Raw genomic sequence first — 13274 nt, forward strand, 5'->3', positions numbered from 1 at the left:
AGAATCTTCGTTCTAAATTTTTAGGTGTATATTCAAATATCCTGTGGAGGTTAGTTGAATTGAGCGGAATCTTCATTTGAATTGAGCAGAATCTTCCTAACCAGCGAAAATCCATAGGGTATCTGTTCTCCGAGTTCAGGGAACTTGTTTCGCAGCTTCCTGGACCCTTTCAGGGGTAGTGGCCTCCCCTCTTTTGAAGGTTCTACCATTGGAGTGAATCATGGCCAATGGAGCTGAATCTTGGCGGCTAGTAGAGCAGAATCCTAGTTGTAGAAGCCTATCCTGGGGGACAGTTTTCTTTATTTTAGAGTAGGATACATATGTAAGCTGACACTAGGTATTTATTCACTTATACACCCACTCTTTAGTGGCATTTCTGTTTGCAGTTTTTGCCTTGCTTTCTCCTAATGTCACTTGCGGTCAAAGCGTTGAGCTTTCCGCCTATTACTACTTTTGATTTTGGGTCCCTATGTTGGAGTACATTAGCAGATGCGTGAGTATGAATGTCTCTGCATGTTCTACTATCATGTTTTTGTAAACTGTTAGCACATTATCATTTCTAGGTCTTCTTGTTATCTCTGAAGCTGCTTTTTGAACCACTGACCTTGTACCAGGTTCTAGATCTGGTCAATATATATATTATTATTAATCTAGTTCTTTTTTTTTTTATAGCAAATTACAGGTCTGAAGCTTATTTGTAGACCACTTGCTCACTAGGTCCCGTTATTATACATATTGGGTGATGTTGTTCACTACCCATTATATCATATCTTCCTTTCCGCACCCAACACCAGATACTGGTGATCTGACATCTATTCAGATCTCTGGTAAGGACTTTCCGTCCGAAACAAACCTTTCTATTTTGCGGTTGACCTCCCTATGCCACCGAGAGTTCGGAAGGGCATAGTGACCCCGCCAACTGTTCTCTTTCTCAATTGATTTTCTGCGCTGGAGATTACATTGCACGAATCGTGAGTATATTTTCATTTATTGTATGTGTTGCTATTGAGCTTGACTTTGTATACTTTCATGGCCTATTGGATTAGCTCTAATTTAAATGTTTTATTTTTTACCAAATTTAGGATTAAGATTTTGTCCTCAATACACAGGGACACCTCTGTATGTGGGACAATAACTGTGTCTGTGTATGAGTGTGGTTTTCCTTTTCTGTCTGTGTGCTGTGACTTATGATTGGCTACTGGAATATTTATTTTTATATTTTTTGTTTTAAAACCCTAAGGAATTCCTTAACCGTGCAAAATTCAAATGATTGGTTTTGAACTACATTTAGAAAGATCTTGCTTCCTCTTCTGAGCTTTAAGTTTCCTACTTATCAGGGTTAGGTTACTGTTTTAATTTTATGTCTATATGTTCCTGTGTGTCCTGTGGTAAGTGGCATAAACTAAACCAGCTAGTTATTAAGGAATCATTTCTTTAGTTTTAAATTAGTGCTTTAAGGTTACCCCGCGAGATTGCCTATCAACTGCAGTGGTAGTAAATCTCAAAGGAGTGTTTTTTTTTCCAGGATTGTATAGTATTTCATTTAAGTAATGTTTGTTTAATTTGTGACATGAGATTAAATAGATTGTTATTTACTTCCGGTAAATTGCTTTCACTAGATATGCAAGCACTTTTTAGTTCTAGTAGCTATAAATAGACTAAGGGTTTACGATAATTTATCTTTGTTGGCTCCGGTACTCACATCCGGATTCTAAATCTGGATAAGACAGATATACCGGACATGATACTTATTCCGGTATCATATGACAGACTTTTTAGTAAAAGAGATCCACTTACAGTTTTAATTTTATAGGTGTGCGTCCGTGTATGTGTTCTTTGAAAATTGCATAATTATTCCAGATATTTACTATAAAAGGTTCTATATTATATGCCATCTAAAACACTGTTTATTTGTGACGTTGTTTAAAATAACTAGTGCTGATGTTCACTTCCTGGCTCTCTATTGGGGATGTATTCCGTAATAATGAATTAACTGTTTTAATTTTTCTTTTCACGTCTTATCTACTACTTACAAACTTCCTTCCCTGCCTCTTAAAGATTTATAGTTTTAAGATAGAGTTTCAGCATTTTTAGTTCTCAAACCCCAAATGGCGCAGTTAAATTTCATTTCCGGAATTCATAATATTACAGTGCCTGCCTTCTTGCCTTTGCAATAGGGTTTAAAGATTAACCCTTGCATAACATAACTAACTGGTAAATCAGAACTAAAGAAATTCAGGTTGCTATTATTTCAGAGCTATATTCGGATAAGACTAGCTACAATTGAGAACCGTACCTCTGGAAGCAGATAAAGTAATAACCTTCTTTTCTTCCTTTTCCTCTCCTGAAGTATTAATTCTATGAAGACTAATTACACCAGCATAAAGTTTTAATACGAAAACTTGAACTTACTGTTTTTATTTTGATGTATAGTCCTATTTTCAGTCATCATAATGTCTAATGCTTGCGGTGAGCAGTAAACTCAAATTAGACACAGGAAGCACCGTTATTTCATGATTTCCTTAAGACCGAATAACAGAGATTAACCCTTGTAGTTCTTATTTTCTCTAAAGTTCATCTTTACAAATGCTTTGAACTCAGTATATGATACAGGAATTCATTACGTGTTTCAGAGTTTTAATAACTAGATGGGTTTTTCTATGATTCCGTGTTATCCTTGCTACTTTTTGTTTAGAATTCAATTTACAATGTTGGCTTACAAGCTGTTCCATTTATCATATGAACATATCCTACTGGTCAATTTGTGCATTTATTGCATTAATAAAAATTGTTATTATATCCTTGAATTTTTGAATTTCACTAAAATGTTTTAAGGAATGCTCCAACTTGTCTCCTGCTTATAAAGCGGCTCCTCCTCTGTATTTAAAATATACTCTAAATTGTAAATTGATTCCTGGGAATATATAAGCTTATTTTTAGCTATCCCTCTGAATGTGAATCTTGATATGCTGTCATGATTTAGGGCCCAAATTGTGAAAGCATAGAAAGGATCAGTTTAAAATTTAATATAATTTTCATTTTCCAAATTGGCTCTGAACTATTACAGAGGACTATAGGTTATTGTCCTTCTCATTTGACCTATTTAAACCTTGTGAAGGTCACATGAGGAGGCCTCATAGAAATATATAGTTTTTACATCTTTCTTTTCTGATATTGGCTTTTCTCTATCTCTCTAAATATCATATTAAAAGCTGCATTTTCCTGGAGCAGACTCTGACCACAATGTTTCCTCAGACTCTGCTGACTTCCTGTGCTAGCAAAATCTAATCGACAGAGAAAAATTGTTTTCTACTTGTGATTTTATATATTGAGACTATGCTCCACCTACGGGTGCCCCAAGGAACTAACAATGCATTCTTTGATTTTTTCTTTCTAATGGTCCTGTACTGAGATTTGACTACTTCTTATATCAGCTCTATTTATTAAGTTCTGTAGGTTGAGTGAAGACTGCTAATCCAATTCCTGATCTACCGTCTCTATTCCAGTTTGGTACTTGTGCTACAACTGACCTCTGGCAAGAAACAGAAGCGCTAACTTCTCCAATGAGAATTTTCTTTTGTCCAAATGATGTCCTTAATTTAGACCTTCTTGGTTATGCTCTTAACTATTCTGCTATATTAAATATTTTTGCAGGCTCATCTTTTCCAAAACCTACATGGCACTTTACATATGAGCTCTCTATTACAACAGACAGCGACCGTGATTCCAGAAGATACTTCCATCACCTGGACTAATTATGAGTTTTAAATTTCTGCACATTAGTCTTCTGCTTTGACTATGACTATTTCCTAAGCTACCCTTCTTTCTGAATCATCTAACTCGTAAGTCCTGCTGGCCTCCTGCAGCTGAGGGCCCAACCCTTGGTGAATGTTAGTCATCGCAGGTGAAGATTCCATACCTATTGGCGATAGATTTCAATGCATTGCCTGTGCTTTTTGACTATTTTTGTGCACCATATTCCTGACCCTCCATACTTCAATAACTTGATCAACATCATCTCTTAATTTTCAATTTTTATTGTTTTTTTGTACTCTTTACTTTTGTTCCATATACTTAACCATTGTTATTTGATCATCTCTTCGTAGTAATTACCAATCTGTCTTGCACATTATGCAAGCCAGAAGTGGGGATACATTCTGCAAATCCCAATTCCTAGTATTAAGACTGTCACTTCTACTGATTCCGTGCCCAAGTTGCTGTGAAAATCCAGCCCTGTTAGATCTTCCAGATCTCCGTCCAGATTCTTCTGCACTTCCACCGCCTCAACCATGATCGATGAAAGAGGATTAAGAACTGATACTTCATTTGAGATTTACAGTTGCTGTTTATGGACATTACTCATATTTTGTTTTATTTTCAGTTTAGCAGTAATCCTGTCTATATATTGAAAAGGTTTTATTTTTATTTTCCTATTATTTCCTTTATTGTTCTAATTGTTTTTCTAAGAGTTTCCCCGTTATTTCTGTTTATGTAATTTAAATTGAAGTTGATATTGCTCAGATACAAGGGTAACATCAAACCCTAATACTGACTATGATATCATAATGTAGGTGTAAACCCTGTTAGTATCAACCAGTTATGCAATTGTTTAACTTTGGTGTAGGCTTACTTAAGCTGCATGTCTTTCTGTAGGTTTGACTAAGCTCCAAGTGGGGTAAAGGATATATAAAATGCTTCCCACACTTCCAGGTCATTATGCATATGTCAAGATCCATGCATGACCTTTGTTAATATAAATATTCCTAGGATTGACCATTTTTGCAGTATTAGGCAACCTCATACGTGCTATCCACTTTTTAGTGCTCATGATTGGATGCTAATGATGAGTAATAGTAAGGTCCAGGAATTCCGACCTGTTTAAGGATTCTGAATACCTACAACCTAAAACAGCTTGCAAACAGAGTACTAACCATATATTTGTTGAGCCACCATAACAATGCTTAATCGAAACCACTGATCCTTCCCAAGACCACTGAAATAGATACATTAGATTATCTCCCCATGCACTATGCAACAGATATAATAGAAGCCATAGAAAGACCTGAAAGTGTTTATTAGTATGATCCACCTGAAATTGCTATTACCCACATACCTTCTAGCAATTTCTAAGACCAAAACTCCCCCTCTCGTTTGATAGCTTGCTACCTTCTGGAATGGATGATTACAAGCTTGACGAGCTTTGTGTCACCCCTCCCCAGAGGGGGTGACAAGTGGGGAATGTATAATTATGGTACAGCCAGAGACCCCCCCACTGGAATGGTGGTGGGCCCAGTCACAGAGCTCAGGCCAGTACAGACCTTGGCTGAGTCAGAAATCTGATGGCTGACACAACTGGGAGTTTACTGGAAAAGTATGGCCTAGTTGGTAGCCCACATTGAGGCCTAAATAAGCTAAATTAGGAAAAGTTAATAGATATGGAAACAAAATGGAGGATTTCAACACAAAATGGAAGCCCGTATCTGTTACAAAGTGGAATTTTCTCTAATGTAAGTTAGAAAAACAAGTTGAGAAATAAGTGAGTCATAGCAGGTGCAAAGAAAATAGAGAACTAGCTGTTCCAGAGAGGAGGGAGACTTCCTGTGAGCAGGATTGTGGTCAGCTGGTCAGCTGGTGTGAGAAAGGAAAGGCGCAGCAAGATAGAAGCTACTCATTAGCATGAGCCAATCAGTGACAACCATGACATTAGCATAGATCCAATCAGGTATATCTACTGTCATATTACCCATATCCTGAGGGCACCTATAAAAATCCGGGTATTTCCTGGTTTGAGTTAGAGAGAAAAGGGTTGCCACTCTCTCTCCAAGGGAAACCAATGTGTCCAGCAGAATTAACAAATTACCTAATTGCTTTCCCTTGTAAAACCTCTAATTGGTAAAAGAAATTATAAAAGATTAGCAAATAATTAACACCTGTTTGCAGCTTATTATATTCCTATAATTAATTGATTGTACATGCCTGTTGTCAATCACTGATTTGACTTATACCTTAGCAAATAAACTCCTCATTCCAAATGATGATTTGTGGGCTTCACTTAATGATCAAAGGCTGTAAGTATAAATGCATTGTATAACTTGTCATAAGGCTGGTATCTTTTCCTTAGACCTAACGTCTCCCTTAGAGGCAATAACTCCTTGATTACCCCAGTACTAGTGTTATTTAGAGATGGAGTCAGATTAAGGTCACTCTAGCCTTCTTGGGGGGGCTCGGGACCCCTCTATTCCCAACAACACATACCACGATTCAAAACTGGATCTTAAACTCTGCTTAAATTCAAGTCCTGCCAAATGGCTAAGGTTATATGACTGCAATTTCACCTTGCACAGAAATGATATCGGAGAACTCAAGTGATAATTAACGAATACTGGACTGTTTTAGCCACATCTTGGTTTTATTGCAATTTTCCCAGATTATTTATATGCAATAAAATATTACATAAGTACATAAGTACATAAGTAGTGCCATACTGGGAAAGACCAAAGGTCCATCTAGCCCAGCATCCTGTCACCGACAGTGGCCAATCCAGGTCAAGGGCACCTGGCACGCTCCCCAAACGTAAAAACATTCCAGACAAGTTATACCTAAAAATGAGGAATTTTTCCAGTCCATTTAATAGCGGTCTATGGACTTGTCCTTTAGGAATCTATCTAACCCCTTTTTAAACTCCGTCAAGCTAACCGCCCGTACCACGTTCTCCGGCAATGAATTCCAGAGTCTAATTACACGTTGGGTGAAGAAAAATTTTCTCCGATTCGTTTTAAATTTACCACACTGTAGCTTCAACTCATGCCCTCTAGTCCTAGTATTTTTGGATAGCGTGAACAGTCGCTTCACATCCACCCGATCCATTCCACTCATTATTTTATACACTTCTATCATATCTCCCCTCAGCCGTCTCTTCTCCAAGCTGAAAAGCCCTAGCCTTCTCAGCCTCTCTTCATAGGAAAGTCGTCCCATCCCCACTATCATTTTCGTCGCCCTTCGCTGTACCTTTTCCAATTCTACTATATCTTTTTTGAGATACAGAGACCAGTACTGAACACAATACTCCAGCTGCGGTCGCACCATGGAGCGATACAACGGCATTATAACATCCGCACACCTGGACTCCATACCCTTCCTAATAACACCCAACATTCTATTCGCTTTCCTAGCCGCAGCAGCACACTGAGCAGAAGGTTTCAGCGTATCATCGACGACGACACCCAGATCCCTTTCTTGATCCGTAACTCCTAACGCGGAACCTTGCAAGACGTAGCTATAATTCGGGTTCCTCTTACCCACATGCATCACTTTGCACTTGTCAACATTGAACTTCATCTGCCACTTGCACGCCCATTCTCCCAGTCTCGCAAGGTCCTCCTGTAATCGTTCACATTCCTCCTGCGACTTGACGACCCTGAATAATTTTGTGTCATCGGCGAATTTAATTACCTCACTAGTTATTCCCATCTCTAGGTCATTTATATGTTCAATAAGGCACATTAGTGTTTTTAACGCGCCTTTAAAGTTAGCGTTTAACTTGTGTTAAAAATGCTAATGCACCTGTAGCACGCCTTTCTAAAAACAGGTCTATAATACTGGAAAACCCTACTCATCCTTTAATATTTCAATTTTGGATCAATCACAGTCTCAAATCATGATACTTTGACACCCAAGTCTCAAGCCTACAATTGTTTTAATATATCCCATTATGTTTTAAATACTGCATATACAGATATTTTGTGCTCTGCTAAATGTAATACCAGCTCTACTGTCAGTTTGTCACTTTATTATTTTAGGAAAGGGAAAGGGGATGAGATTTGATATACCATCTTTCTGTGGTCACAATCAAAGAAGTTTATATATTACATACAGGTACTTATTTTGTATCTGGGGTAATGGAAGGTTAAGCTACTTGCCCAGAGTCACAAACAGCTACCGTGTTTCCCCGAAAATAAGACACTGTCATATTAATTTTTGCCCCCAAAAATGCGCTAGGTCTTATTTTCAGGGGCTGTCTTATTTTTTGGGGAAACATCGGGGTTGGATCGGGGTTGGCCCGCCCGCCCTCCGTCGCTCCCGGAACTTAAACGCCTCCTTTCACCTTCGCAGCAAGCAGCAGCAGGGCAGGCCACTCCTTCCTTCCGTGTCCCACCCTCGCCTGACGTAACGTCCGCGAGGGTGCGGCACGGAAGGAAGGAGAGGTCTGCCCTGCTGCTGCTTGCTGCGAAGGTGAAAGGAGGTGTTTAAGGTTAGTTCCGGGAGCAACGGAGGGTGGGTGGAGGGGGGGCCCGGCGACCTCGGGTGGGGGGGCGGCCTTGTCCGGCTCTCGGCGGCCCTGCTTTCAAACAAAAATTTGCTAGGTCTTACTTTCGGGGGAGGCCTTATATCTACCATTTCAGGAAAACCTCTACTAGGTCTTATTTTCGGGGGATGTCTTACTTTCGGGGAAACAGGGTAATTATGAATACCAACCCTCATGCTAAAAAAGGTTGAGTCTTGCCTCACCAATTTGCTTCGTTTCTTTGAAGGTGCAATAAACATGTCGATAAAGGTGAGCCAGCTGATGTAGTGTATCTAGATTTTCAGAAAGCTTTTAATGTGAGAGACTCCTGAGAAAATTAGGAGGCACTGTTCTGTTGTAGACTAGGAATATGCTATTGGTCAGAAAACAGAGGGTAAGGTTTCTCAGTGGAGGGTGAATAGTGGAGTGCCACAGGGATCTGTACTGGGATCAGTGCTATTTAACATATTTATAAATGATCTAGAAATGGGAACAAGTGAGGTAATTAAATTTGCAGAAGTCATAAAACTATTCATAGCTGTAAAAACACATGCGGACTATGAAAAATTACAGGAAGACCTTAGGCAATTGAAGAATGGGCATCCAAATGGCAGATGAAGTTTAATGTGGACAAATGCAAAGTGATGCACATTGGGAAGAATAACCCAAATCATAGTGTTTGGATCCACCTTGGGAGTCAACACCCAAGAAAAAGATCTAGGTGTCATTGTAGACAATAAGCTGAAATCTTTTGCCCAGTGTGTGGTGATGGTAAATAAGACTGAGACTGCTATAATGCCTCTGTATTGCTCCATGGTGTGACCTCACCTTGAGTACTGCATGCAATTCTGGTCATCGTCCCCTCCGAAGGGATACCACCTTGTAGTGGTGTAGGGGTTTCTGTGTTTCAATGACTCAGAGGGCTATGCTGAGGGTTACCCATATCAGACAGGCCTCTGAGGAGAAACCAGACAAAGAGTGTCCCAAACTGGGACAGTGGTAAGATAGCGACCTGGGGATGAAGAGAACCTTTGCTGGCGGGGGACCCCAATCCCTGCCAGCCGAGGTCCTCTTCTTACCGCGAAGTCTTCATTCTGTTTCTGACGTCCTGCACGTTGTACATGCAGGATGTCAGACTCACAGAAACAGAACGAAGTCTTGCAAGGTGGCTTCGTTCTGTTTCTGAGAGTCTGACGTCCTGCACGTACAACGTGCAGGACGTCAGAAACAGAACAAAACCTTCACGGGATGAAGAGGACCTCGGCTGGCGGGGATTGGCGTCCCCCGCCAGCAAAGGTAGCCACGGCAAAGGCGGGGGAGTGTTGGCGGCGGGAGGGGTTTTGAGAGGGTCGGCGGCGGGGCGGGGGGGGGGGTCGAGAGGGTTGGCGGCAGGGGGGTCCAGGGCCAAATCTACGGGGGCCCAGGCCCCCATGGCCCCACGTAGCCACACCACTGATCCTGAGGTTAAGTAGCATGGAATCTTTCTACTTTTTGGACACTGCCAGGTACTTGAGACCTGGACTGCCCACTGTTACAAACAGGATACCAGGCAAGATGGACCCATGGTCTGATGCAATACAGCAGCAAGTTCTTATCTATAAAATCGAAGGGGAGGAAAATGAAAGTTCACGTCACCAGCTCCCAACCAAAGTCCAAAAAAAATCAGAACCCAATTATTTGATTTTATTATATTTCCTTGTTTTCCTTTATAAAGCTTTGAAAATTCTGCAGTAAACCTTTTTTTATTGAACAGCTCTCAAAATCTCTCTATATGTGCAAATAAAAACTATCTTAGAGCATAAAAAAAAAAGTAAGTTTATTTTCAGCATTTGAATTCATCATTTTTACAGAACTTATATTTTGCTAAACCAGCAAGAGACCTTAGCTGCTAAATTCATTATTGTGTACAGCTCCCTCTGGCAGCAGCAGGGGAGGCAGCCTCAGACAGAAAGCTTTGATTCATCAGTTCCAACTGGAGTTATGCCTGGGTAGAAAAAAAGTTCACTCGTTTCTCCTTGGCTTCAGTCAGGAAACGCAAGGACCTGTTTTATATCTTCTTGTGACTGAAGTAGCAATCATATAAAGAAAAGGCACAACTGCATTCAATGTGGCCTAGTGGTTAGGGTGGTGGACTTTGGTCCTGGGGAACTGAGGAACTGAGTTCGATTCCCGGCACAGGCAGCTCCTTGTGACTTTGGGCAAGTCACTTAACCCTCCATTGCCTGCCGCATTGAGCGTGACAAGAGTGGGAAAGCGCGGGGTACAAATGTAACAAAAAAAAAAAATGTACTAAGCTGTTCAGGTAAGCAACAATTCATACCTCCAACAACACCCACTCCAACGCTGCTTCGTCTTGTGTTCATCGGTGCTGCATGAAACCATTCATTAATCTTTGTATTATAGACCTCAACAGATGCCAAACCTGCAAACATAAAACAAAACATATGCCGCAGGTTTTCCAAAAACTTAAGCAAAGATTTCCGGAGTCCAGGGCTCAAAGACAGTGCAGCATGAAGCTGTTATTGAAGTAATCAAGCAACAGATGTCAGAACAATGATTAGAAAAGTAAAGTCATCTTACAGGGTCTTTTTGGAAGAGTGGCATTTATTTTAGGGCACAGTAAAGTTCAAGTTAAATGTATAAACATCCTGTAAGTGTTGCAACCGAAATCTCATAGCATAAGGATCATCATCCCAAGAGGGTTGGGTCAGGGGATCATTTTAAAAGTTATTCACATGCATAAAACAGAGATTTATACACAGAAATAGCTAGTTATAAAATTGCCTAGAGTACATGCAGTGCCACCACATATGCTTTTAACAACAAGTAGAGAGATTTCTGGGGGTTGACATGGAGAAGGGTTTGGAATTTCAAACCTATGTATATAAACGTTCTCAATACATACAATATGCAGAGAAATGAACTGTAAAACATGTAGTTGTGGTGGGGTAATTTTCAACTGGAAAACACAAGAATTATTTCTCTTTGAACAGGGGCAGCCCAAAGCATTCTGCCGCCTGAGGCAGGGATGAGATGCCGTCCCCGCCCAGCCACAGTCTGGAATCTCCCTCATTCTCCTCCTCAACGATTCCTTTTTTTTTTTTTCCAAAAGGTAGAAGTGGCAGCAATTCCCATAGGCTGCCCTGCCACAGGCACCAGCCTCTTCACTCTACTGCATCCCTACTCTGAGGAGGGATGCAGTAGTAGGGAGAAGGCTGGTGCCAGTGGCAGGGCAGTCTATGGGAATCGCTGCCACTGTAGCCTTTTGGAAACTTAAAAAGACGGTAAACGCGGGGAAGAGGGTTGAGGATAGAAGGAACGAGATGCCACTCCATGTAGAGTGCCACCTGAGGCCCCCACCTCAGTTGGCCTAGTGGTAGGGCCGCCACTTTGAAATTTAATGAAACTTATGTATACACTTTCTGCACAAGTTAGGTGGTCTATTACAAGAACACCTTCCCTATGAAACTGGATAGTTTTCTCTGTTTCAGTTAATATAAAATATCTCATTTTGTAAGTACTTCAAAAAAGTTTTTTTTAATTTTCTAAATTTTCAATTTCTCATTAAAAGAAGGAAAAACTCAGCAGTCAGAGGTAATTGCCACTGAGGGTGGTATAACCAGTTATTAGGTTCAGGGGACAGTGATATGGGTGTTTTATAACTTTGTTCCTTAAATAGATGAAATACTTTACAAATTGTGTTGCGTGTTTACTCAGGTTCCCTTTATCTATTTTATTACATTCTGTTTAAAGATCAGAAACCATTCATTGTGATATTTATGCAATAATAGAGGAAATCAGGAGGAGGAGGGAAACCTTTTCACACCACTGTAACCATATGCAATCACTAAATACATTTCTAATCTAACAGCGCTATCAATCGCTACAACAAATACCTGTACTTCCATCAAAGCCTCCCACAGCATATAACAGTCCACTGAGCACTGCAGCTCCTAAAGTGCTTCTTCTGTCTTGCATGTTAGCAACACTTGTCCACTGATCCTTCACGGGATCATATGAATCCACTGTGCGAACTCTTAAAGAACCATTGAAGCCACCAACAGCAAAAACCAGACCACTCAAGTAGACCACACCTGCAACAGAAGTTGAAAGACATTTATTTTCACTTATCACTCACCTACAGCATACAAATCAAATGTTAACACAGAAACAATGATAAAATTGTCTTAACTGCCCAGCAAGGGTTATGCTAGTCTCAACAAAATGTTAGCGTCAAATCTTTGTGGTCCATATCAAAACAATTAAGAGGCCAATGTAAAAAGGTACGCTAAACTTAGTGGATCTATTTTCATTTTAGCATACATCATTTTATGTACTAAATTCACTCACAATTTAATAAGATTTTTGGCATGTAAGAACAAATAGACATATGTCTTCTAGGCTAATTCTATGTACATGAGGAGATTAAGTACTAATCCCCAATGTATGTTACGTAGATCAGTGAATCAAACAGCTACTTTAATGCATTTGAATTGTATTACCTGACAGTACAATGTGAAAAATGTACAAGGTTTTGAAAACTTTTACAAGGCACTGTAGGTTCCTAAAGGGATGGAGGAAAGAAGAAAAAGAGGCAGGAGACTAATGATGAAATGGGCCCATAATTATGCACCTTGGTGGGCAAAGTGAATAGGCACTTTGGACTTCATCTTCTATCATTTACTATGTAACTATGCCATTATAATGTTTTCCAACTTCTTATTTTCCTTCAAACAGATATCTAAATGATCTATAGGCATATGGTGCTATCAGGTTACAATAAGCTATTACAAGATGAATCATGGTTAAGACCTCGTTGCCAAAAAATCCATTAGTACTATAGATATAGGAATGGCTCTGCATTATATCATGATGACATCTTATAACAGCTTAAGCGTAGCTTTGAAGAAACATCTGGCCCTTAATTAGATGAAAACAAAGGCTGCTAATTATAACTAATTTTACCTCATATTGCAGTTCTGATCAAATT

The 13274-nt window shown here is 39.9% G+C and overlaps 1 protein-coding gene across 2 annotated transcripts in view; it reads right to left on the minus strand.

Moving 5' to 3' along the window:
* The window catches only part of KLHL2 (kelch like family member 2), a 240173-nt gene that overhangs the window by 24989 nt on the left and 201910 nt on the right, over window positions 1-13274 (minus strand). For both annotated transcript variants that reach the window (XM_030191582.1, XM_030191581.1), the window contains exons 10-11: window positions 12181-12378; window positions 10605-10706 (exon numbers count right to left, since the gene is read on the minus strand). In XM_030191582.1, the coding sequence (XP_030047442.1) occupies window positions 10605-10706; window positions 12181-12378 (300 nt within the window). The remainder of the gene's footprint in view (window positions 1-10604; window positions 10707-12180; window positions 12379-13274) is intronic.

The sequence above is a fragment of the Microcaecilia unicolor genome, chromosome 2, assembly GCF_901765095.1.
Source record: "Microcaecilia unicolor chromosome 2, aMicUni1.1, whole genome shotgun sequence".
NCBI classification, from domain to species: domain Eukaryota; kingdom Metazoa; phylum Chordata; class Amphibia; order Gymnophiona; family Siphonopidae; genus Microcaecilia; species Microcaecilia unicolor.